The 27,499-nt window shown below is 40.3% G+C and overlaps 2 protein-coding genes across 2 annotated transcripts in view; one reads left to right on the forward strand and one right to left on the reverse strand.

Annotated features, from left to right (window-relative positions):
- cdk19 (cyclin-dependent kinase 19) overlaps positions 1 to 9,384 on the reverse strand; it is a 55,924-nt gene extending 46,540 nt beyond the window's left edge. The window contains exons 1-2 of the mRNA XM_042503503.1: positions 9,185 to 9,384; positions 3,123 to 3,198 (exon numbers count right to left, since the gene is read on the reverse strand). Coding sequence (XP_042359437.1) covers positions 3,123 to 3,198; positions 9,185 to 9,312 — 204 coding nt within the window. The 5' untranslated portion in view covers positions 9,313 to 9,384. The remainder of the gene's footprint in view (positions 1 to 3,122; positions 3,199 to 9,184) is intronic.
- Positions 9,385 to 10,806: 1,422 nt separating this feature from the next.
- amd1 (adenosylmethionine decarboxylase 1) lies at positions 10,807 to 25,952 on the forward strand. The gene is made up of 9 exons (XM_042503058.1): positions 10,807 to 11,104; positions 17,748 to 17,834; positions 19,556 to 19,682; positions 20,154 to 20,256; positions 20,529 to 20,571; positions 20,823 to 20,967; positions 21,143 to 21,235; positions 22,075 to 22,230; positions 22,347 to 25,952. The coding sequence occupies exons 1-9, from the start codon at positions 10,995 to 10,997 to the stop codon at positions 22,488 to 22,490; spliced, it is 1,008 nt and encodes a 335-aa protein (XP_042358992.1). The 5' UTR covers positions 10,807 to 10,994; the 3' UTR covers positions 22,491 to 25,952.
- The last annotated feature ends 1,547 nt before the right edge of the window (positions 25,953 to 27,499 follow it).

Genomic DNA, 27,499 nt, shown 5'->3' on the forward strand with positions numbered 1-27,499 from the left:
CACCGGTATCATCAGTATCCAGCATTTAGTTTAAATAGTCATAATATGATTGGAGAAAACAATCACCTATTCTGCCTCAGGCTACGTCAAGGATTGATTTTAAAACTTCTTTTACAGCCATGTTAATCACCATGATGGGCTGAGAGACACTCGTCCCCTCGTCACATTAAATCCCCTAATGCAGAGGTCTAAAAGGGAGACATGGAGGGAGAGACAAGATGCAAAGATACTGTGTGAGGTTTAAGAGACGAAGAAGTGCTCTAAAACTACAGAGAAGATGGCTTTGGCAGCTGATTTGATGTCCTTACTAGCAGTTGCAGCTGTCACATGCAAATCATGGAGGACACCTTGCTCCTTTAAAACCCTTAATCTAAATAAACCTTTTTTCAAATAAAGTCCATATGGCCCTTTCACACATGTAGTACACAAAAGAAGATTGTCCATTTTAGACTTGTTCTCACCTATTGGAAATACCATAAAACTTCAAATATAAGCCTAGTCCCAATTAGGTGACGAGTCCCTTTTACTAGCCCAGTGTGGTTACACACATTGACAAATAAAGGCCTGTCTAAATAAGAGACTCGCTTACCATACAGTTTATTTTCTGTACAGAGAGGAAGAGGAACTGGCAGGCTTAATGTAACATCAGAATCTGCTTGAGAAAAATCATGATTTTAAGTTGTCTTTATCAAAGCAGTCAATGGGTACACTGCAATCAGGAGCTACTAATAGCTAATTTGCTTTCTTTACTTTTAGTGGTCCCATTTCACCAATTCACCAAATCCCCCTAAACCCCCAAATAGGCAGGGTCTAAAGGTAGACTGGGGTGTTTGGGGGCCCAGTTGTCTCAATGTTGTCTTAAGGGGGTCACGAAGGTATCAAACCTTTGAAAAACTTTTCCCTATTAGATTTTCTGCTCTGTTTTACATTTAGCGGGGGAATAGTGCACAAGCATTGAACGGCAAGATGTTTAAGTAGGGCTGGGCAATATATATCAATATTATATCTATATCGTGATGTGAGAGGAGATATCGCTTCAGATTTTGTTTATCATAATACTGGAAATGTTGTCTTTTTCTGGTTTTTAAAGGCTGAACCACGGTAAAGTGAAGTCATTTTCTGAACTCACCAGATTGTTCTAGCTTTTCTGCCTTTACCAATTTAGTCATTATATCCACAGTACTGATGATTATTTATTTGAAAATAGCACTGTTTATAAATATTTTTGTGAACGCATCAATAGTCGATATTGTTGCAGTATCAATATTGAGGTATTTGGTCAAATATTTCGTAATACTGGATTTTCTCAGTGTGTTAAAGATGCCCTATGGAGTTTTTAGTAAATTAACAAAGTATATTTATTCAGTGTTAGTCAAATGCATTGTTTGTGTTCTTTAGGCCTGACAAACGTGTGTTTTAATGTTGACTTGTTCCGTGTTAAATGTGTTGAGGACGAAAGAACTAAGACTGCCGCCATGGCTTTTTATATAAAAATGATGTGTGGTTAGTGAGACATGAGATTGGCATTAGTGTCTAAGAGGGGGCTCGCTGTATAAAAACGGTAAAGGACTGTTCAGACTTCAGTGGTTTCCAGGTAAATCCCAATTGTGCCTTAATCCAAAAATAGCAGTAGAATAATTCCATTTTTTCAGAAAATTGTTCCTCGACTACAAAATGCTGCTACATTAATCAGACAAAGTAATGAAACCATTTCTCAGAGGGGAGAAGGAGTTCCTAATCATTATGTTATAATTCTAAAAGCTGAATCACCACATTAAAAGCAGGATTCTGAGAGCGGTATATTAAGAGGATAATTAAGTGTAAAGCTAAAGCTGTTTCTTTGTTTATTCTCCAGCTTAATGTTCAATTAAATTAGAGCGCAGAGTATCCTGATCTACACAGCCACAGTGGGCAGACAGTCAATAGAGAGTTGAGCTATTAAGACTCCTTTATACAGTACTGGCAATTAAGCAAAAAATAATTTAAAGAAATAGGCTTATATACTTTCTTTCCGAAAATTGATACCACTTTCATGTCTGTACATTAAGTATTAGCTTGCATCATGGTGCTGTTAGCCTAGCTTAGCCCTGGCATAAACACTGGATGCAGGAAACTAGCCTGGCACTGTCAAAGTTGTAAAATACACCTACAGACAACTATAATTTGGACTTATTTATAAATTCATCTTTGTCTTACCCTCACACAAACAAAAAAAAGTGGTTTTGGATGAAGTTAGCAACACCACGACAAATTGGCATTTTTACATTTCTGCTGGTGGTAATAGTGACTGGTAAACATTTAAGAAATTTAAGTCAATGTGTTAGTCAGTGAGCTTTAAGCACGTTTTCACCCTGGACATGACTAGGCCAGTTGTTTCACCTGTTTCAAGTCTTTACACGAAGCTAGGCTAACCATGACTTGACTCCAGCAATAGAGCCATTAACTGTGTAAAAATAGTGTACCTAGCCACCGTGACATCACCCATGGCTTGCGGACTTTCTTTGACTATTGCCATCTTAGATTTTTGGAGCCAAAAGAGACCAAATTTGGACAAAAGGGCAGAGCTAAATTGGAAGTTAGCTGCTAGTTTGGTTATCATGTTAAATTTACAGTCTGCTGTTACCAGTAATAATGCTAATGCTAATGTTTGCTAGCAAAAAAACAGGTTTAAAACCATTAAAACAAAATGAACTCACCAGAAAACCTGAATATCCAACTTTTGTTTAGTACTATCAAATGATTAACATAACTTTTTTAGATGCCCAAATTGTAATTGGCTATAGAGACCAAAAAATGTTTTTTGTACCAGGCCATAAACATGTTTATTTCTGCTGTAAAGTTGGGCATTTTAACATGGGGGTCTATGGGAATTCACTTGCTTTTGGAGCCTGCCTCAAGAGGCCATTAGAGGAACTGCAGTTTTTGACATTTCCTGCATTATCTTCTTATGCCCTGGTTGCTGCTTAGTCAACGCACAGATATAAATTAAATATCCATCTACTCATATCAATCTCAGAAAGTAAGCAAAGTAGAATATTTCACAAAGTGTTGAACTTTTCCTTTAAAACGAAACAGTTATCCAAGGCCTGACAAACACACAATAGAAAAAAGTTGCAACTTACAGCGATCTCCCTACAGGCAGACATTGATATTCCAGTGCCTTCTATTTGTTTCAGTGCGTACTCCTTCTCATCTTTCCTGTAGAGATGAAAAGAGAAAATGGGAGCAAGATTACTAGATGGCACAGATTTTCTTTATCAGTGGCCTTTTCAACATCAACCTCAAGTGCTCTGATGCTGCCCCTCCCGCAGGGTCTGGATCACTGCCCTGCATGAATTTCACCCCTGATGCAAAGACAGATGCTCAGGATTCAAACTACACACCAGCTTAGCTACAGCTTTCAGCTATGGCTGGTCCTTGTTTTTACATTCTGTCATTTGCCCTTGAAAATCACATTTGTGCGTGAAAACCAGTTACTAAGTGAAATATGAGATGGCATGGGTGGAGCATGATCAGCAGACAGATATTGATTATTTGAGATGAGCATTGTTCCAGCATATGAAATGCAACCTAGGCAGAGAACGGTGCAGAACCGAGGGCTAAAAGTAACTATTTTATATCTAAAATAGTGTAAAGAGGAATGATTAAAATGTAAACACAATCTGTGGACAGCATCCAATAACAACTTAATTCAGTGGGAAGCCTGCAAAGATCAAACAGGTCCCAGTGGTGTTAAAATCAAACCCACTTCAGCCTAATTTGCACAGGAGATGGTCATGGATTAACTGCAGCTCTCAGGCACACATCTCTAATACTAATTGAGCTGCACAGATGCTCAGAAGAGCTCATAACATTTAATCTATTGGTTCGTAAACAAAATTTCCTCATATGAATTTAGTCAAATTCACATAATGAAATAGTTTATCCATTAATCCTCGATGCAAAAGCAGAGGAAAAAAATGATAAGAAAACCAGCTTCTCCACATAATCCTTGTGATATTTCAACTGGTATTTTTCTGTTTGCAGCAGGTCTGCGCATGCTCTCTTAAGGCCTGACACATGAAGCCAACTTCAGGCTAGATTTACTGCCGACCAGTTGCATGTCTCCACCAAGCAGCCAAGTTCCAGTTCACATCCACGTCTGTCCAGAGTCATATGTAGCCATGACAGTAGACAACGTTTCAAGCACAGAAGATCGATAAAATCAGCATAGCTTCAAGGTGAACACCCAAGATTAATGTAACCAATTTAGTATCTACCCAAAAGTCTCCTCCTCTGTTCCTAAGTTATGGCGTTAGGTAATCGCCAGGAAAGAGTTGTTGCACAAATGAATTCTTGAATTATGGCCAAACATGTGGTTTGTTAGGTCAGTCTATCACTTCATCGTTGAGTCCAAGTGGTTTTTTTGTGCCAAATTTTGTGCTTGCTCTGTGGACAAACAGTCCAAATCCAAATTATGTTTTCTTTATACAACCGTTTATTTAATACCTAACAATTTAGTACCCAACAAATCATCTAGTTTATGATCAGAAGCCTCGTGATTAGGCCTTGTCATAATGTGAACTAAACGTTAAGTTTATGAGGATAGCCTTCGAAAAGAAAAGTTACAGAGGTTAAGTTTGGGAAAAAACAAGGTTGGGCATCATCACATAATATACTGAATGTGAAGTTGAATACTTCACATATTGACATGATGCTGTACCTTAAAATAACTCAAAGTTCACATAGTTTCACACTAGACACAAACACCAGTCTCCTGGGGAAAAGTTGTGAGTTTGTTTGACCAATCCACCACTATGACCAACCTCTTAAGTGGGCTTTCACTCTTTGTAATACTTATCCCGTCAGCCCATTGCAGTCTTCCCGATTACATGAGTTAAATACAAATTACTGGCTCATAATAATGTGGGTTAAATATGAATACTGTTGCATTACTTTTTGTAGGGATACATAAATAAACTGTGCATAAGAACATCCTGTACATTTGAGAAGCTCAAGCCAGAGAAAGTTAGGTTGTTGTTTTTTTTAATTAGTCAAAACTTTATTTATTACCAAAATAGTTGCTCATTTATTTGTTGGCTCACCTACAAATCAATTAATCAACTAATTGTTCCAGGTTTTGAACACATCTCATAGACAACATTCAACAGAAAGGAGATGACTGGTCACCAGTCTCACAAAAAGAGATAAAAAAACAAACTATTTTCATGTCATTGTGAATGTGATTTATCACTCACCAATGTTGGAAATAATGTTTCATGTGGCACTGTAAAGTTTTGTGTTCACTGATTAACGAGTCTGAATGGCTAATCAGAGAACTCTGTCCCTGACTCCCTCTGTTGCAAATTCAACATGCTGGAACAGCTGTTGAGAAATTCAACAGTGAAGGAAATGCCACAATATCTATAGCCGATGGTCAGCCACACACAGCCAAACAACACCCTGTGAGTAACTGTTGGCGTGGTTGGTCAGGGCCATTTACTGCGTACCTCTTTTGCTGGTTAGTGTGTGCCAGAAACGCCAGCACAGGCCTCTGCAGGGACGTCACTGCGGTTTGCATGCAGTCCCTTCATGTCTCTCTCAAAATTTGGAACACTGTGGTCTGCGGATGCACTGGTGACTGGCTCTTGGTGGGCACTAAGCAACGCCAGCACCATAAGCCTATGCTTAAAAAACCACCAGAGACAAGCAGCAATGCAAACGTCTAAACAAAGTTTACTTTGGACCTGGACAGACAACCCAACGCTCTGTGTATTATTATAGTACCCATAGTAGACCTACATAACACACATTTTCTGAACCTAACCTGACCCATAGGGACCCTAATTCATAAGATATCACACAAACCATTATATGAGGATACTTTGCAGTGGTGCTTTACCATCATGGCTCCTGCATATAAGTAGGTGTTACTTTCAAGTATTGAACAAACTCAGTATCAAGTAATACTGAAACTCCTGTCAAACGATATCTGCAGTCGATCTTTTTTGTACCCAGATCTGTGGTATTGTGAAGTTGAGCACAGTGTATTTGATGGTACTGGCAGGTAAGCATGCCGTGATGCCACCAAAGTGCAGTTATAATACATATTTGTGATATCTGGTGGCATTTTGTGCAACTGAATGCTTCCACTTAAATGACAGATATTGAATCTATCATTTAAGTGGAACTGGTACTGGTATTGCAATTTTTTTAAATATACCTAGACCTACAACATAGGCACAATTCCACATAGCATTCATATGAAGAGATTCCATCTACCTTTTTAAACACTGATACTACATCTTTACACCATGTCAGGGTCATACTTGTCCTTTTCCTGCCAGCTGAGACAAAGTGGCTAAAGCTGCATATTCCTTAAGCCGTAGGTGTGAAGCCAGCAAACATTAAAAAAGCATGCATGTGTGATAATTCATTTTCACACCTTTATGCACTAGGGACAAAAAGTGGTTTGCTGCCTTTCGGTTTTCACTTAAATAAGCCTTCCAGGTTACGTTCACTGGGAATATGTGATGGCCTCCATCCCTGGGGTCTCACTTATAGCCTCTGAGAATACAATCCAGGCTGCAGTGCAGCAACTCACTCTACATTCCACTTATAGTCGAATAGTTTATCTTTCTAGAGACAAAAAAAACCCCACAATAATACATTACACAAGCCGTATTGTATAGTGGTATTTAGGTGAAGCAATGTCGTTGTCAAGGCCACTGCTTTCACAACAAACACAAAATAAAATCTTATCTCTGTGTGCAGTCGAAGTGAAGTTTTTATGTCGGAAGTGAATTCTGCTTTCCTTTTCAAACTTTCCAGGTATTTTATGGCGAAAAACTTTGCATGAAAGCATCTGCAAAATGCTTAGAGATCACATACAGTCACTTCAATTGGAACAAGTTGATCTCTTAATGGATTTTATGCACCAAATATCAATATCGATACTATTGACAAGCTTTTTTACAGCAGGCATTTCAACTTGTCATGGCAGAAAAAGCACAGCTGTAGTTAATTTAAAACATGTACTCCATTGTTAATGTTATTAGTTGTAACCGTGTTTTACCTTCCTTAATAATACATCAGAATATATCATAAAACCATCAATGAATACCTACAGTATCCTGGGGGCAAAGCATGAAGGAGTAAAGCACCGTCACAGCTATTAGCTACTCCACATTCCTCTTGGGAAAGTATAACTGGATCTACAGGCAGTCTGATGATGCATTTAAACGAGCCATGAGGTTTTACTACAATGAGCGACAATAAAAAATGACACATTTACCCCCCCCTAAATCACCACTATCTATGCTTTACTGAATATTTAGTCATATTTCTTCTTTAATTTGTTCAGTATGTTGTAAGGAAGCCCTTATACTCTACATGCACTGTATCCAGTACAAAATCTATAATACCCCTGCAGGATGTCATTACCTCACAGCATTAAACAAGCTCTCAGGTATTACTGCCTGTGACCTGCACTGTGTTAACCTTCTGACCCGCATCACATCTCCATTATCCCATGTTGTAGAGGCGAATACGATAAGACACCGCCTGCAGCCTTAACTCAGCTTTACAACTCTGTGAGTCAATGATGAATAGAAGAGAGGCTTATCTAAGACAATCATGTTGCTTACTGTGCAATGCCAAAGATATGACAAATGCAAATGACATGTTTAGGGCTGAACCAATCCAACCTTTTCTCTCCTGGTAGAAAAAGTTCAATTCAGGCTATAGGGTGCTGCCAAGAACAAGTTTCTGTACTTCCGGTTCCCTTGTCTCAAACCCTATAAGTTTTTTCAGAATGGGATTTTGGTTAGATGACCTGAAAAGTGAGGTGTGTGGTTAACACAAGCATAAGAGGCTTCCACGCTTTGTATTACGACACTGAATATGTCAGTAAATACCCAACTCATCAATTTTGCAAGTTCAGGTGTCTTTAAAAAAGGTGATTGGAAACAAGTGACTGAATAAGACAATAAAACATCAAGCTGAACACTTCTTTACTGCCTTGTTGCCACGGCCATGTTAAGTCAACCAGCCGTGGTGCAGTTTGTATCATAAACTTGAGTTTTTTTCCACAGAGCTTATTATTTGCAAAAATCCAGAATCCAATAGAAAAATCCCCTTGGCTACTTGGCAAGGGAACCAGGGTGACGCTAACTTCCACATCAGCCTACTGAGGAACATCATTCTTGGAGTACTCTACTGAATGATTCTGAGTACTTTTATTATTACAATTTTATGGCAAAACTGACAAAGACTGGACGGGACTCGGTTGTGTCTCCAATACCTGATCCATGTAATGAGGTCATTATAGGCATGAAAACCAATCTAGAACGCGGGAATGGTGCATCAGCCTTACAAGTTTGTTTGACCAGCAACCAAAAAAAAACTAACAAGCACTTCTTAAGTAATAAAAGAAGAAAAAAAGCAACTCCTTGTGCACTGTCCTCCCTGAAAAGGCCACTACTTGCATTCAATATACCTTCCAAGCGGTCAGGTCAGACTGATTAACCCTATTTTGGGGCAAAATTCAGCATTAACTATATTCCATTAAAATATAACTATACTATCAATTGTAAGTGTCAACTGGGAATTTGCCAGTTGGCAACTTTAGCTACTAATAGTGACACTGTTGACGTAGTTGAGCAGAAATGTGAGAGCACATCTGTCCATCTTCCTGTTGCTGGTATATACATTGCATTCACATGCTTGACAGCGGCAGCGTAAAGATGTAAAACAGAATAGCAAACACATTACATGCGACTGAGTCTAAAAAAAGTTTGGCAGTGCTCAGTGTCACAAATGGGGGAGTAGCTTGGCCACGAAGAGACATGTCACTATCGCGTTGAATGACGATACCAGCAGCGCGTTTGAACACATAGGGGCTTAGCTGTCCTCACCGTAAAGACGACACTTGTCAAAAAATAAATAGCACCGCTGTTTTAGTGTGTTGTTTTGGGGGTGTGGGGAGGAGGAGGAGGGGGGAGGAGGGAAAGGAGGAGGGGTGGGGGGACCGTTGGTGAGTGAGTGAGTGCGTTACATGAAAACAAAAACACAGAGACACGGGTTATCGCTTCGGGGAGGTTCAAATCTAACGCCCCGTTTAAAACACAACCAAGGTGTGTAGAGAAAATGCAGCCCACAGTCAGCTTCATGTCAGTATAAACAATAACGTTCACGGTTATCTTACCCGTCTTTGCGCTTAGCTTTATAAACGTGCCCGTAGGTGCCTCGACCCACTTTGCAACCTTCATATTCGAACAGATCTTCTACTCTCTCTCTCTCGGCCGCCAGCTTTGTTTTGAAGTCGTAATCCATTTTAACCCATAAATACGTCTTAATTTACAATAAAATAAAATATTAATTATTACATGCATTAATTAAATAATCTGGTCGTTTATATCCCCCACCATTTCCTTGTTTGGGATTTTGGTCTGCTCCGCTTAATGTTCACTGGCTCGTTGACGTTTCTAATTGGCGCGCGGGGATCGCTGGGAAGCGTAGTTCTTCTGAGCAGGCGCCACGGCTCTCTAGCTCGACAGCGGAGACGTAGAAAACTACAACCCGCGTTTCTCGCTGCGGATTGTTGCACTTTGCGTACTCATGTACGCTCATGAACAGTGGTTTGTATATTTCATGGTGTGCAAACAGTTTATTGTTCTTTTAAAGTATATAATTTTAAAATGTATGTATCTTTTTGAAAATCTGGTGTGTGTGTGTTTATGTTATTTTGGGTTTTTTTTCACTTGCTTAGTATTTTTGTTGTTTTAAATTCAAAATAAAGTATATTCTTTCTTTTTTAAATCAATGAATATTTATTCATAACAATTTATGCAGGTGTGGTGACTTCTATTAAAGGACGGTTTTACTTGTAGTACAGAATGAAAGACAGCAACAGATCTGCTGTAACGACAGCATTCACATGCTATTTTTAGAATAATAGAAACTAAGGTTTTCTGAAAATATTTTATTATCACATAAGTTGTAAATTAACACGCTGAAATTATCACAGTCCCCTCGGCAACATCATTTTAATTATACATATTCTTTCCATTTTTCATTGTAGTTAATGGTAAACTCAACAAGGTTGCTAATTTTTATATATATAGTAACAATGGTACTTAAAAATGCTAATTAAAATTGCACAATACAAAAAAATTAAATTATGTTTTCGTCAGCTGCAATCGACCTAAAGCCTAATTTTGTATTACATATATATAAACAGATATATCCATTCAATGTAGAGTAATATTATTCATTTTCACCTGGCTTTCATAGTTAAATATATGTGTATTTGTTTATGTCAACATGGAGTGCACACAATAAATTAATGCATCACGGTCATGAAGCTTTACGTGACAGGAATTAAGTATTAAGACATGCAATCCATGTGTATACAAGTAAAACATACGTCAGAGAAGCACTTAGTGAACATCTGCCTAAGCATATTGGAGCTCTAAAACATAACATTTCTGCAATGAGTGAGTAAAATAGTCACCCGTTTTCAAATATGGATTTGAATGAAGACCACACAATGTCATATAGTAAAAATATCCCGCTAAAATGTCATTTAGACGACTGTAATCTCATGTCTTTGCACAGGGCCATGCATGCTCCGTGCAGGCTGCAAAAATATAGAACGTCACGTGAGGAAACCCTTTTTTACAAAGAGTGATAGAGCTTTAAACCAATCACATTTCAGAACCAAGAGCCCTGCAACCTGATTGGCTTGACGCGAGACTGACGTCGGCGCATCCAGCACATAAAGTCACCGCGCCATCTCCATTGAGTGCTCTACACAGTATGGCCGGCGATATTAGCTAGCACTCGCTAACGGTATTCTCTGCTAAAGGGAAGACGGTAACTCAAGAAAATCAACACCTGGATTGCTTAAAGGACTGTACCTCAATAAATTATAACTAATCGAAGAAGGATTAATTAAGTTGTAAACGTTACAACCGAAGTTTAATATTTTTTTGTTGGGTGTCTGTTGTCTCACGATGGAAGATAACGGTGCACATTTCTTCGAGGGGACCGAGAAGCTGTTGGAGGTGTGGTTCTCTCGACAGGATGAGACCAAAGGAACCGGGGACCTCCGTACCATCCCAAGGTTTGTGTCCTCTGAAGTGTCTCTCGGGTGTCGTGTCAGTTCTCGGCAGCATGTGGAAACGGCGGCTGAAACGCCGGCCACATGCTTGGCTTCGCTCCCGTACTGCATTCCTGACGTGTAACCAGCTAAATGTGGTTACACGTTGCGCCCTAGAGCTAATTTTACTTTGTTAAGTCACTAGCTAAACCTTAATTTTCTAGCTAGACAGGGGAACTCAGACACCAGAGCCCACGACCAGGGGGCTAGCTAACGCCGTCACTGGAAAATGGCCACCTCCCCCTTTCAGCAGTGGCCCTTCCAAGCTGAGTCATTCATTCTTCGCCGAGGAAATAAGTGGCAATTAACATTTTGGCATTATCCTTCACACGTTATGATAAGCGGTAGATAATAGTTGTATGTTTTAAAGCCGTCTGATAGCAAGTTGTCAACCCGTTTACAGTTAACATTTAGCTAACTCTTGCTAGTTGCTGGGCGAAAATACACAAATATTCCGCCGTCTGCTGCTGTCTTTTTACTCACACGACTGTACTATCTGAACAAGCGTCTAATTTATAGTTAATACGGTTTTTGTCATTTCACACGGTGCCGACATTAGGCGGGCCGAGTCCTTTTCCCTCAATAGTGCGCGTGCGTTTTATTGCTCCCGCATTGATTTTTGGTACGTTGTTAAATAACATTCATTCAAAGGCCTAAACTGTACAACGCCACTTGTTTTACGTAGCTTATCTGGCTATGATAAAATGGCGATAGGTGTTTGTTTTGTTGAATTTTGGGAGGTTATTTCTTTCTGCGTCATTCAACAACGACGGGGGCCTCGCTGAAGATGTCAAGCATGTGGTCGCCCGTCGTCACCGCGTGCTGCAGCGACACGAGCCCCCAACAGGACGCGCACAAGTCACTCAAATGTTAGTTTCTGCTCAACCAGATGGGATTTGTTTTACAACTAAAAGAAGTGGGTATAGGCTAAGCAAGACCTCAAATGCTTCCAATAGAAAAAAAGCACCACTATGATTACAGAGAGCATGAGTCACCAGGGAATATTTTGGGTTGTGGTTGATGGGATGTTTTCATGTAAAGGTTTGACTCTCCCTGCAGACAGACATTCACTGCATGGTCCCAAGACATGTTGCTGATCATGCATGTAGTACTTGTTCCGGTCACATTCCCAGCCATGCAGGCACTCTCCTCCCAGTTCCCCTGATTGGTTAGAAGGTCTCCCCACTGTGATATGCTTGGAGGCCCTTGGCTGCATTCAAAGAAAAGGGTGTCTGGGTGATGGGATGTGCCAAGAAATGAAGGTGAATGGCTGAAAAAGGCTGACCTTTTGTTGAGAGCGACAAAATCTGTTGTGCCTCAAGCACTTGGGGGCTTTTGCCACAGTTGTCATAAGCAGCAACAATAAGCAGTTGAGTTTAACTTAAACTGAGTCTGGTATTCTGCTTTTCAATCTGTGCCCAAAGTATACCTACAATATGAATAACTAATGTGCACATATAACAGCACTCCAAAAATAGAAAATCAATATGTGGCCACTGATGCTTAATTTGTGGCAGGCTGACACAAATATATGAATGTGTGGGAAGATCTGTAGTTTGGATATGGCAGGGATTGATTCGACAGTGAGCTACTGGAGGTTTTTGTGTAATAATTAACCCACTGAAGTGCTAACAACACCACCCCCCTCCCTAATACAAAACAGAAACCCAAAAAATGTTATCAAAAGTAATATTCTCACACCATTACCATATATATTTACCTTATTAAACAGATAAATGCAACTGTACACCTTTCAAACTCTTCTTTCTCTCCGTGACACAAGACTGAAGTTGTTTAATTGCCTCATTAACTGATCATAAAACACACTTCAAACTTGACAAACAAAATAAAACTCACCTACACAGTCTCGGTTATTCTTGCTAGTAATCTAGTTTGTGAGTCAGTTGTTCGAACAATCAACAGTTCTGGTTTGGTTGAAATAAATCCTTAATTTACCAAGTGAGTTGTAAAAAAAACGTGCTGTTATTCCCCACCGTCTTTCTTCTGGCTGCCGGCTGTTTACAGTCTTGTAACCTATCTCTCCAGCACTAGGTGTCGCTGTGTCTTTCAGCTCAGCTGTCTTCTTTTACCAGTTGAGACAGAAGCCTAAGCTCTGGTGGTGCTTGCTGTGCACTACATACAGTGAGTTTAATAGAAAGAGGACTGCCTGTATTTATGATGATATTGAAAAACATACCTTCGAAAATTCTAAATACCCTTGTATACCGTTATACTGCCCAAGCCTAGTGTCCACAGTCTAATTTATATATTTTTACGAGGGCAACTGCTGATCAAAAATCATAATTTCTCCTTGTGAATCCTCTTTCCCCTACATTGGCTGTTCAGTTTTAATTGTTTAGGATTTATCATTTTTAAAACTTCCTGACACTACCTGTTATTGCAATACTATGTGAATGGCCCTTAGCACGCTTCAAGGCTAAATCTGCCCGCACTATGAGTGACTTTTGTGGTCATTAACCAGATCACAGAGGTTGGTTTAAGAAAAGTGTGTGGCCGGTCGGGTGAATGAGGACTGGCATTAATTTACAGCCAGAGGGCAGATTAACGGCTCAGAGGGACACTGTCAGTGGATCAGACTCGTTGGACGTCAGCCAATGTCCAAATAAGTCCACAAGGGCATCTGATTCACAAAAGTGGAGCTCGCTCACATTACCGCCCCTGTCCTGCCTCGGGGCTCTCTGAAGGAGATTGCCGTCTGCTTCTAGTGGTTGTCATGCAACTACTACTCAAGGCCAGTTCATGTTGTCATTTGTACATACTTCCGAATGTGGCCTTCACTGTCATCATGGCTCTGCAACTAAGTGTTGGTCATGACATCTTGAGTTTATCTATTGATTTTTGTTTTATGTGATTATCCCATTCTTTTGCTCTGCTGTCTTTTGATTATTTATACGTTCATTAACCAAATTAGATAAAATTCCAAGAATCTGCCTCCTTGATAAGCCGTTTATCTCTGTCTGCTGGGTGTTAAATGCATCCCTTTTCTTAGAGACCGCTCTTTCTTTGAGGAAAATCTGATCCTGCTGAGCAACCAGAAATAGCCCATGGTGTGCATTTCACACTGAAACGCGAGCTGACACAGGTCTCCAGTAACGCTGTCCCTCTGGTATGAAACCGGCAGGCCGACATGTTGCAACAGCTCTGATGTCATCAAGTGAAAACCAAGTTTGTAATGGTCAAAGAGGCAGCTTTGATGTTGGTTCAAATCAAATTAAATATACAATAAGGACACATATAATTTACATAGAACTCTCTCTAGTAGGGGTTAATGTGGTGCATTGTCAATGGCCAATTTTTCACCATTTAAACAAATTTTGACCAGTAGAGGTCAAATGCCTGAGAGGTCTGTAATTTGTCTTAGTCTGGCACAGTATTGTGCTTAATTCTTCTTAAGCTAATTGTAAGTTAGAAAAGTATGGTTTACTGGTGTCACAAACAGAAGCAGATTGTAAATATGTGCCAAGTCTCAATTTACTTTCATATAACCCCTCTGGTTCTTATCCTCTAATGTGATTTTAATGGCAGTGTATGAGTGAAACGTTATAGGACTCTGAAGCTAGCTTGTTGGCTTTTAGCCTGCTGCACGACCTGATTATTATATTATGTCATTCTTTATGGGGAGCAAATTAGATTTGGAGGGCCATAACATGCAGGCAGTGCAGCTACTGTTGTTGCACAGTGTGAGGCTTATTTAGGAAGAAGACATTTTGTAGCTCTGACACATTGCTTTGTCATCCAGTCCTCTGTATGAGGTGTTACTTAAGTTTGGTTGCATAGCTTGTGTGTGCATGTGTGTGCTTCTTATCATCATGAGGTGCCTCACCAGTCTGGGGCCAGAATTCACTAACAAATGGCTGATCACTCAGCAGCAGGAGATGACAGTTGTCAGATGTTGGTGTGTCATCCAAATTCCACTTGCTGCTATGCGGGTGAATTTTTGCAAACCAGTTTTTGCCATTTTCCACATCAATTGATGGTGGGAATGTCTTTAGTTTTATCAAAATTAAAAGCCCCCTGATACTTTTTTTTTCAGGGTTGGGAAAAATGTACATGTTCTAAATATTGAGAGGAACAGGTCCCCAGTGTCTCCCCTTCTCAAACAAATATGCCTATGCTTTGTAAAGATATAGTGCAGTCATGCTGTCCTGAGCTGAGAATGAAGTCACACTATCTGTGTGTTTGCGTTGAATTCTGAGCTTCTCTGTGGTTTGTTGTGGTATGCCCATCCAGCTACACATGCATGTGTGAAACCTACTGGCTAGCTCATCGCCCCTGCTTTGCAATGTGCTCATATCATGCTTGGTTCCCTCTTGTTGTAGCTGTTACCTCAGTCAACTCTTGTTTCTGTGGTTAGCACTTGTGTCATGTTGCTATGGGGATGAAGGGGCTGGCATACATCAAGGGGCCCCAGCCAGAGTTCAGACTTAAAGTGAGAAAGTCAAAGACGAACTGTTTACCTGAAGCCCCAGGAATGTTTGTATTGTCATTAGGTTTTTGCTTATAATATGTAATTATAATTATATTATAATAATTTATGATTTCTTTTGGTTTGGTTTATAGTTTTGGTATAGCGGAGGTTTTAAAGAGTGAGTGCTGTTAAGTGTGATATTATGCTAAATGTGGCTGGGCAATGTGTTGACAGCAATATTATGATTAGGCTAGATATCCTCCTAGGTATTGGATATATATATAGTCTGGCATCTTATTTACATTGAAGGTACAAACAAAATTGGTGAAAATTAATTTGCTTTCTTTGTGAATTAAAAAAATTGAGTCACTACAGTAAAGTGATGTAATTTTCCGAACTTATCAGACTGTTCTGGGTGTTTCATTATTTGCCTTTACCCCCTTAGTCAGTATACCCATGACTGATGATTATTTAACAAAAACCTCCATGTAAGTATTTTGTGAAAGCACAAATGGTCAACTCTACAATATTGTCACAATATTGATGTAGAAGTCTGAGAGTTGGTTTTTTTTTCAAAGTTGATATTTGATTTTTCTCTATATCACCCAGCCACAATGCCAAGGTGTCCACCATAGCCATGTGTGAAAAACATTTTAGAAACTAGCCCCCACCCCCAATTTCTGTCATTTCCACTGTCTTTTCTAAGCAGCTTTAACATGGCAACAGGTGGATGAAAGCTATGTAATTTCACTTGTACTAAGCGAGAACATGACTAAATACTGTTCACACCTGCTTTCTGACCAGAGCTGTCGCTGCCCTTTAGAGGCCCGGTGCTGACTCCAGTTAGTCAATGCTGAGGCACAGTTGTCGTTCAGAGGTTCCCCCAGAAAAGACTCATGCAGCCCTGTCCAACTCTCAGGGGGTGAACTATGCAACGTTGGCTGCTGGTAAATTCTCCATTGAACGTTGTCGGCCTCTCTCTACCACCCCGGGCTGTGCTTTCTTCCTACTGGACGCTCTGAATGGGTCCATGCCGCCCTGCCAAGGTTGTAATGAGAATGTGACGCAGCTGCATTTGCACTGCAGCTGTCTCTGAGTGGTGGTGGGAGTAGGAGTGGGAGTGGAGGCGGCTCCTGTTGTCGTGGAGAGTGCTGGCCAGGCTGTGTTGTCTGCCCAAGCCTGTGATTTCACTTTGAACTGGAGCCAGCATCCAAACAACCCAGTTCCACATTACCCTGCAGCTTTCCTGCAAATAGCAAGTGCCTTATTCCAGTCAGTGTGGGCAATTTCTTCTTTGGAAATTTCACACTGCAGTGTTTGATTGTAGTAATCCCCCACCCTCCTCTTGGACAGTGAATAAATAGGGTCAAATGAGTGAATTTGATTTTTTTTTTATTTTTTTAGGAGACATATATACAGCCAATTCTGACTATTCGTCTTAACTGGGGGTTCCACTGCAGTTTGTGTTTAAAGTCATCTCTGTGTTCTGATGGATGTTCACGGGTGGAACTTGTTGTTAATTCTTTTTCTTTCTCGCAGCAGCAGTTTGGGAAGTTTGAGTTTTGGGGTGGATAACTGATCTGTCGATGTTGTCAGAGCTGATCAGATTAATGGATGAGAGGAGCAGCAGCCGCAAACTTTTAGACCCAGCACAGTGAACAGTCATGTTTCACTTTTACTGCACCTGACATGCTGCTGTTCCATCTGCACCCAGAATATGCTCTGTGCACCCAGTACAATGAATAATTGAATGGTATTTTAATTGTGTTCTTAATGGACCTCAAAAATATAAAATCATAATGTGGCCACAGATTTTTTTTAAATCATGGCGGGCTGCCACAAATGAGTGAGAAACCCTGGTTGATACCGACAGTCTATTCCATATCCATTTCAAATAGTTAGCTCCTGACATTCCCCCTAGCACCACCATTTCCAGGAACTGAATCCTTCCCTCCCTGTTGTGACTTACCCTGCTGACCATGACTATACAGAAGTGTGTTTTCCTTTCATTTAAAGACTTGTTCAAAACAACTCTTGATTTCTTTCCAGTGTGTGGTCACAATCAAAGTGTTTTCCCTTCCACTCATTTCCAAAGTTGAAACCAACATATAAAATATGGCAGATAAATGTCAACCCACTAATTGTTGCCTTTTCCTATCTTCTTTTTTTTTTTTTTAGGTTTGAGTGGGACAAACTTTTGGAGAATGTGCATTGTTTGATCATAAGTGTGACAAAGTCTGACAAGCAGGAAGCTTATATACTCAGGTGAGTGCCGGGTCTTTACTTACAGTACGTCTCCTCTGTTTTCCGACTGATTAAGAAGGCAGGCAGGATTAGACAGCGGTCACCTGTAAGCCGCTTGTCATTTACAGCACAGTCACCGTCTCAGGAGATGACACACAGCCATCAGCACACATTACATGCTGCATAGCTTCCATTGTATAAATAACATCCAAGGGCAAATCCTGCCTGAGCACACTAGGGTTGATGAGCTCAGTAAGACTCTTTTTCTGTACTAAATTCAAAGAATAGAACAAGACTTCCAGGTAAAACAAATTTTCATGGCGACCAGGAAGCGATTTCATTCTTTGTTTTCACAGTCAAAACAGCTGTGGGCATGTGTGATGGGATATTGTTCCCTCTCTTCAGGTCTAAACAGACTGCAGGCAGTATACTACAAATTGCACATCCTGAAATCATTAATTTGAACCAGCTTTGGTATCAGATGGTCAGAAATTTCCCAGGAATATTGTACAGCAAGATTTTCATAAATTGCTCAATGGACCTCCTGTAATTAATGCTGCTATGTGGTTGAAGTCTCCTTGAGGCAAGTGAAAACGGAGTTTACCAAGAAGTTTGTTTACAAGTAATCTATACATCTAGCCCTGTTCAAACGTTAGATTCACGTGTGCATAAATGCTTGTGTGTTGAAAGTGATCTTGGAAATGTTGGCACCATGCTTGACAAATTTAGCCGGAAGAAAAAAAAGAAGTCCCACAACAAAACAACAAGTGCAGTCTGTTGAGTGCTGAATATTTTTGTGCCCATCTTGAATTAGATCTGTTATGTAACCTCTGTGGTGATAAAAACACGAGATTAAAGAGAGCCACCCAAAAAGGAAACTATGGTATTTTTCAACCATGTGGACCCAATTTTCCCATGTTTATATGTCGAAGTGACTGAAGGAAAAACAATTTTTAAAAACTGGTCCAGCATTGAGCGAGAGTGCTGCAAATGGCAGTACAGCATGGTTGCACTGTCACTTTACATCCACTAAAAGTGCTTGTTTTTGCCACTGACAGGCTCTGTTATTTCTCGTGTCTTGACAACATTGTATAAAGGAGTCCTACAGAGATGGCTCTTTTTGATGAAGGGTAAGAGCCTTAACCAGAAACCTCACCGAAATTGCCATCACAAAACCAACCACACTCCATTAAATTAAATTAAAATTTTATTATCATTAGAGTAAGACTTCCTTCAAAATCGACAAACAAAATAAAAATTCACAAAAGACATGTTTATCTTTCCACTGTTCTAACATCACCAACTCTGGTTTGGTTAAAATAAACCCTTAATTCACCCAGTATGATATGAAATTATGCTGGCCCTGTACTGGTTAAAGTGACTATATATTTAAATGGAGTTGGTGATGGCTGTTTCTGATTAAACAAAATGGATCGAACAAATCTGAGTCTGTCAGTGGCAAAAACGAGCACTTTTAGTGGACATATATCTTTGGTGAAAACATGCCCAGAGCGGTTACATTGCAGCCTTTTTTTTTCCACTGCTGGCTGCAACAGCCTCGCTTAATACTAGTCCATTTTCAAAATTTCCCCTTTATCACTTAGACACAAAAAGATAGGTAAATAAGCCCAGGTTGAAAAATACCAAATTTACCTATATCTTACCTTACCTAACCGCATGAATAACAGATGATACAGTTAGTACAGATGTTTTACCCCTCACTTGTACTTTGTGCTTCACAGTGAGAGTAGCATGTTTGTCTCCAAGAGACGTTTCATTTTGAAGACATGCGGAACCACCCTCTTACTGCAAGCACTGGTGCCTCTGCTGGAACTCGCCAGGGAGTACTGCGGTTTTGATGCCATCGAGGTAAGGCCCACACAGCATTTGAGAATATGTGGAAACAAGGGCTGCAACTAATTATTTTCATTGTCGAATATTCCATCAATTATTTTCTCTCAATCGGTTATTTGTTTGGTCTATGAAATGGCAGAAAATGTTGAAAAACGACAAGCAGTGGTTTCCAAAGTCCAGCATGACGTCTACAAATGTCATTTTGTACACAACTGGAAGATATTTAGTTATGTCATAAAAGAGCAAATACACCAGCAAATATTCACCTTTTAAGGAGCCAGAATCAGATTTTTGTTTAAACTACTCAAACGGATATATTGATTATCAAATTAGTCGTCAATTTAAATAGTTGACAACTAATTGATTAATCGTTGCAGCCCTAGTAATAACTGATTCATTAAGAGACGGGGGAAAAAATTATTATTTCTGTAGCTAATACCTGGTTCCTGTTCATTGCTCACATTTTTCTACGCTTTCATTTTGCAGAATTTCTTTTACTCCCGCAAGAATTTTATGAAGCCAACCCATCAAGAGTTCCCTCATCGAAACTTTCAGGAGGAAGTGGATTTTCTCAGCCAGATTTTCCCAAGTGCGTAACCTAGAATCTTAGCACAGACCTCCTCCTTTGTCTGCCCTGTTTTTCTCTCCTGAAAAATGCTTTGAAAATGAATTTCACAGAAACCAAAATGGGACACAGCCTCCAGCATATCTTTTGTGCCACTTGGAAGGCTTAAAAAGTTGCTTTGGGCTCCAGAAATCCGCAAAATGATGCATGCAATTCCAAATGAGAGATTTTATCATGTGAGGACACCTCACCACAACAACAACTAAACCAAAGCTACTGCTTTTTGCTTCTTCCAGATGGTGCAGCCTACTGTATGGGACGTTTGAACTCTGACTGCTGGTAAGCATCATGCAGTTTCCTGTACATTACGTATTTTCTGCCAGCGTTGCTGACGTCAGTGGATATTCTATTCGTAGTAATCAGTACAGATAATGACTGCATTTGATACTCATTAGATGGTGGGGAAAAAAGGTCAAAGCTGTTCTCTGGATGTCTGTGCATGTGTGATCCTCCATTGCTGTTTTGTCATGGTTAACCTCAGTGATAAAATTTAATAACTGGTAAATGTTTGACTGTCTTGTTACACAAAGGTACCTGTTTACCCTGGACTTACCAGAGTACTGGGAGAACAAGCATGCGGATCAGACGCTGGAAGTTTTGATGAGTGACCTCGATCCAGCCATTATGGACCAGTTCTATATGAAAGATGGTGTTTCTGCAAGTGATGTCACTCGTGTAAGTAGATGCATACCATTGCCCATCTCAGCAGGCGTCGGCACGCACATGCCCTCAACTGTTTTGATAGGAACAGATTTTTTCAGTCATGTTAGGTCAGCAGTTAGACATAAGCAGACATGGAAGATTCAGGAGTTGTGATTGTTCATTTGGTGTTCGATGTCTTTTGTTGCAGATGAGTGGAATTCGTGACCTGATACCAGGTTCTGTGATTGATGCCACAATGTTCAACCCTTGTGGATACTCAATGAATGGAATGAAGACTGATGTGAGTGCCGCCCCCCCCCATGCATTTTTGCTTAAAAAATTTAAATTACATTAAGAGGATGGATTACTAAATGGGTCAAGTGGGCACATTCCCAGGGGCCCCTTGGTCTTCATCTGCAAAATGTCACTCAAATTACTGTAACATGTACCAACCAGAAGTCCACAGAGAGATGCAAAACAACCACAAAAAAAAAAAGCTAAAACCACCACAAAGCTTAGTTAAACTCATGGGGTGGATAATTGCTCTGTTGATCGAGTCACAGCTGATCAGATCAATGGATGAGAGGAGCCTGGTGTTCTGCTGCTCCATTTGTGCCAAGAGTACACTCTGCACACTGACAGTGTGGTGCAATGCATAAGAAAACGGTATATATATTCCATTATCACTCTTAATGAATGGTCCAGCTCTGAAATAGAAATTGAATTTGTGACAACACATGTTTTGATAGTGCCAAAACAAAAAATAAACGTGAGAATCCCTGGTCTTGCTCTTGTGTAGGAGAGGTGGTGGGGGCTTTTGCATATCTATGCCCAGGGGCCCATTGTCTCATAATCCGGTCATGCTCATATTGTGAATTTTTAAAAAAAAAAAAAAAAAGGTTTTAGCAAAAATGGACTGGATAAATGAGACTTGGGTTATGCTGCAGTAGATATGTGAGAGCGTTTTTTTTTACCATTGTTAAATGCAGACTCTGATTACTTAAAATTAAGAAACAAGGTTTTCTTAATGAAATCATCGCAGCATGCAGAGAGCAAATGACATACATGAAGTCATTTTGTGGGTGAAGTACTCTTTTAAACATTTCTGTAATGTGTGGCTCTGCTTGTCGTCTCCTCCAGGGAACTTACTGGACCATCCACATCACACCGGAGCCAGAGTTCTCCTACGTCAGCTTCGAAACCAACCTCTCCCAGACATCATACGATGATCTGGTCAGTAAAGTGGTGGAGGTGTTCAAGCCAGGAAAATTTGTGACTACGCTTTTTGTCAATCAGGTAAGTTTTAAAAAATACAAGCTTGCTTTGATTCAGAGAGATTTTAATTAAAGTTGTCACTGAGTAAATTCTCTTTTTCTTTTTTTTTTTTTTATCTCTCTCGTTTGCCCCTGCAGAGCTCCAAATGTCGCAGTGTCTTTTCTCCACCCCAGAAACTGGAGGGCTACAAGCGCCTCGACCGCCAGTTGGCTCAGTTCAACGATTACAATTTTGTCTTCACAAGCTACGCCAAGAACCGCCAGCAGAACCAGCAGAGCTGAGGGTTGAGGATGAAGAAGAGGCGTAAAAAGAAAGGCGGCCGCTCGGGGCTCCCTCCCCGCTGCTGGCTCCAGCCCCCAGTCGAGAGCTTATCCTCATCCAACTCCCCTACCGTCTTCCTCCTCCTCCCCTCCTCCCGCTGCTGTCGTCGTCCAGAATTCCCCGGTGCTGCAGACGCGGTCGCAAGCCCCCCCTTCCCCCCCAGTTTAAGTTGTTTGCATTGTTGTACCTGTGACTTAGATCTCTTGCATGAAAGCTCTTTTCTCTGTTTCGATATTCTAGCTCACTCTTGCTGTGATCTTGAAGTGCATGTAGAGGAATTAAACACGCTCTGTTTGAGGCTGTCCACCTGTGCCCAGTACAACGGTCCCTTCCTGCAGGTCTCGCCCCTCATCCCTCACAGACAAGGCTTCCGCCCGCACTAAGCCAGGGCCCTGACATGCTCAGATCAGTCCGCCTCTTAACGAAAGTCAACCAAAGCAGTCCATACTTAATTTGCTCTCCATTTTGATAGTTGGTATTTAGGAGCTAATTTTTGAGTGCACTTTAAAAAAAACTGTCAAGTCGCGGTACGAAAAGGCCTACCTTTTGTCTAACTGAATGTAAGAGTCATTTTGGCCATTCTAATCGTTGTCCGTGTTTCCTTTGAAAACAAACGCCATACTTGCTGTTTAATGTTATCAGACAAAAGGTTTGCAGCTCATTGGAAAACACATCTAAGCAAAAGACCTACTGCTTTGCTGGACCAGAACTCATTCATTGGAGCTCCTCCACCTCGACAATCATAAATTCCCCAAATAGACATGCTTTTAGAGGCCGTGTCCACAAAAGTGCTTTATTTCCTCTGAGGCAGGTGGTGTGGTTTTTTTTGTTGTTTTTTTTCAATGGGAGCACTGCGTAGTTATGCAGCCCTCCCCACCCCTCGAGCATACAGAGTTGAAACATGTTCAACTTTCGGTTACTTCAACCGTTCAATCACAGTGGACGAGGGACAAACACATAGTCACATCTGACATTTACACGTGCTGAACAACAACAACAATAATGGAGGAGAAATATCACCACCTTACAATTATATTCATATATTCTTATTCTGCGACAACTAATTAACCTTATGGGAGGTGTTTTTGGGGCTTTTTAATTTAAAAAAACAAAACGGTTACTCTCATTAATGCTGTTTCGAATGGAAAACTTTAAAGCTCAATATTTCAAAACCGCTCAGAATGCAGATAAAACTTTATAATTCTAAGGTGGCAATATTTTAACATTGTGTGACATAATGTTCCTCTCATGATCCCACACAGACCAACCCGTCGTCCAATCTAGAGCAGGTATTCTACCGTGTGCCAGCACGTTTAACTTTTCTCAAACGCTCCCAGCTGAGCGTTTCCTGACGAGCACGGGGGAAAAAAAAAACACTTTTGTGGACACGGCCCCTTTTTAAAGTTGTACGCCTGGAAAATGTATGAATCATTTAAGACATGCACACTTTTTCACCCAAGCTTCTTTTTTATTTTATTTTACAGCATGCTGTATCTATAGGAAGCCTCTGGGTCTTAAAAATCCCTCCCCCAGTTATTTTGAGCCCTGTAGTTCTCACACAAAGTAGCTTGAATGTAGCACAGCGGCCCTCCTTTTTTCGAATGTAGGCATCTCTAGAGAAAAGCCCGGACCGGGGTTTGAGCTGAATGTACGACTCCAGTGGAGCACCCTCCCTCCTCCCTCTCTCTCTCTCACACACACACACACACACACATGCACGCACGCGCACGCACGCAGAGAGCTCACAATGCCCTCTGCCGACCAGCCATTGTCCGGCCTCGCAGCAGCCCCCCCCCCTCCACCCCCTGCCAGAGTCAGACTGTCAGCTGGCCCCAGAACCGTGACATGACGAGCCCTCCTGGCCCGCCGCGCGCGCTCTGAATGGGAAATAATGAATCAGACACTTTTTGCTTAGTTGCCCAGCAAAGCATTTTTCTTTTTCCCGCATAATATCCATCCTCTCTCTGTCTCTTTCCGCCCCCATACAGAAATCTGTAAGCGCACAATAGAGGCCCACCAGTCTGAGCATGCCAGGGTGATCCCGGATCATTCCACATGTAACCTGCTGCATAAAACTGCCATTTTATTAAATTTATTGTGCCCCCCCCCCACCCCCCCCCCCCCCAGACATTTTTTGCAGGGAATCGGTCGAAAATGTGACTCCCCCAGCAGTTTTTTCTTTTTTTTTTTGTTTTGGATCAATGCCCTTTGTTCATTGAGGGGGAAAATCCTGTGACACTATGGTGCATGTGACTACTAGTGCCGTGTTGCTTGACAGTGTAGTGTAGCGCCGTCTCTTCCTCCTTTTTCGTCAGTGGGTCTGTGTGCTTCACTTTCCTCTTGTTTAACCAGCTGCGTTTCAGATAGGCGGGGATTTTTTTTTTTCTCTTTTAGGGGTCAGGTTAACTTGTATTAATCTCATTTCAAGTTGTGGACATGTGCAGAAAGCAGGTTGAGTTTCTTTATTTATTATTTTAAAGCTCGGTCCTCTCCGTTTGCCGTTCATTCTCCTTCCAGAGAATTCAGTTTTGACTCGGAGAAGACGCGGCCGAAGTCTTAACCTGCTTTCACCCCCCGTGGTGCAGTAGAAACTGTTGTTTTGAAACATGTGCGGTGATTGCATCAACACCTATAGCAGCACATTCATCGCCGAAGCCTCTCGATGAGCTAGTCGGGCCAGTCAAGTTGGAGCAGTTATTGTAAAAACCAAGCAGTGACATTGACACTTGGAATAGTTTCCCTCTAGTTTGTCCATCATGGCTTTTTGGAGTGGTTTCATTTTCTTTCCTGAGGACCAATCGCTGCTCTTAACGCGAACTGCTCTAAACTCCACGTCCGAGGTGATCTGCCATGACTGTTATAGGTCCTTTATGAAGTCACACATTTTTCTGGATTTAAACTCTTCAAAAAATACTGAAGCAGTTTAACACTAACTGTTCTCGGATTAAGTACATTTTAGCCTTGTTGGTGTGGATCATTATGCTATTTTTTTATACGGTGAACTCAATGCATTTTTGCAGTTGAATGGTGATAGAATTTTATACAAAAATAATATTTTGTATTTTTGCTGCGGACCAATCTTTTTTTTCTCTCTCTCTCTCTCTCTTCCCCTTTTGTCCAAATGTTTATTTTGTTGTGAAACCAGTTTGTTCTGAAGTTTTATGGGATGACATTTTCAAAACGGACTTAACATCATGTTTTGTTTTTTATTTTTATTTTCACTCTCCTTTCCTCTGTGAAGCTTCTCTCCAGAGGAAAGGAGAGTGTCCCCTGGGTCAGAGGGTGTGGTTGCAGGGTGTACTGAAGGAAAAACTTTGCTGTTCTAATTCTTTCTTTTGCTGTTCTTTGGATGGTCAAGATGTGCTAAATATATCTGTGCTACGAGCTTGATGCTTCAATAAAAAAGATACTTATCTGTGCAAGTGCTGTGCGTTCTTTTGAAAGCCCTGAAGGATGAGATTGCCTTGGAGGAGAAAGGATACGAAATCGAAAGATTTAAAGCAAAAGAAGCTGACAGTAGATCAGAGATGGCCACGCAGTCTCCCCAACATGTTGAAGCCATTGTTGTCGTCATTTAAAAAGCCTTAAATAAATACAAAGAAAAAAATACTGTAAACACTAGAGCTGATTGCATATTGAATAATACAAAGAAAAGTAATAATCAGTATAATTAGACTAATTACCCTTTCTTAGTTTAGTCATCAACATGTGGCACAATGGGTTGTGTGACTAAACAAAAAGCCAAAGGTGGCAGCTCATCACAGGTAAATAGATTATGCTGACTGTGTAATAATTGCAACTTAAAGTAACATTTTTTTTTTTTTTTTTTTTTTTTTTTTCCAGCACGCACACAAAAGCGGACAGTTAGCGGACTGTTCAGAGATATTTGCTGAATTTGAAAATATATATATATATATATATATATATATATATATATATTGAAACTGAATTTCTAGAGTTAAACTACTATCAAATTTTTAAGTCGGAGCATATGTATTGTATATAAAACCTTGATCTAAAAAATAGCAAGTGAGCTGTCAGATGTAGAGGATTGTAAGATGCAATTTTTGCTACTGAAATGTGGGCTAGTGGAGAAAAGTATAAAGTAAGTACTTCAAACTGCACTTGAGCAAATACACTCAGTTCCTTTCCACCACTGCTAATACTTTGTAAACCAAATAAAGGCAAAATAAATACAACTGCGGCTCACCTGAGCTAACCCAAGAAGAACTGGAAAAAAACATACTGAATCAATGCTCTGTTCTCTTTGAAGTTGTCATCAGTGCAGGGGCCAAATATTAGAAACATCATCAAACACCAATCTTCAAACTGTTTATTCAGGGAAAATTGACTGAGCATTAAGCTGTTTAACAGCAATGCCCTGGATTCACATTAGTGGGCTAAAAGGATATCTATAAAAATGATAATAAATTCAATTAAAACAAATAACTCACAGCAATCGTTACCAAAAGTTATAAATAGCAATAAAATCAGTTAAAAAAAAGATGGCCAAGTTAAATAGCAAACATCTGCAATTAGAGAAAAAAATGCATAACAACACAACAGAAAAAACAGTAAGAAGAGATGAAAATAAAAATAAATAACGATCATGTCTGTGAAACAACTAATACAGGAGCGCTGTGCAGTAACCATATTATCCAGTATACACTTAAAATGATCTACAGACACGTCTCATTTTAACACTTTTCCTATTTATTTGGTGCAAAAAAACCCATAAAAGCTAATTTAACAAGCTCACTACTGATCTGAGGACTTTCAAGGGACAAAAATTCCTATGAGCGTGTGTAATAAGAGGTGGATATCATTTTTCAAAAAAAGTTAAACAGGAGGTAACTGTCCGAGTTGTGCTTTATAAACAGTAACCACATGGCATTCGGATAAAGCTCGCCGTTTTTAAAACCATTCACAATCATAAAACATATTGAACTGTGGTAAACTGCATCAGCAG

The sequence above is a fragment of the Plectropomus leopardus genome, chromosome 16 (genome assembly GCF_008729295.1).
Source record: "Plectropomus leopardus isolate mb chromosome 16, YSFRI_Pleo_2.0, whole genome shotgun sequence".
Taxonomy (NCBI): Eukaryota; Metazoa; Chordata; class Actinopteri; order Perciformes; family Serranidae; genus Plectropomus; species Plectropomus leopardus.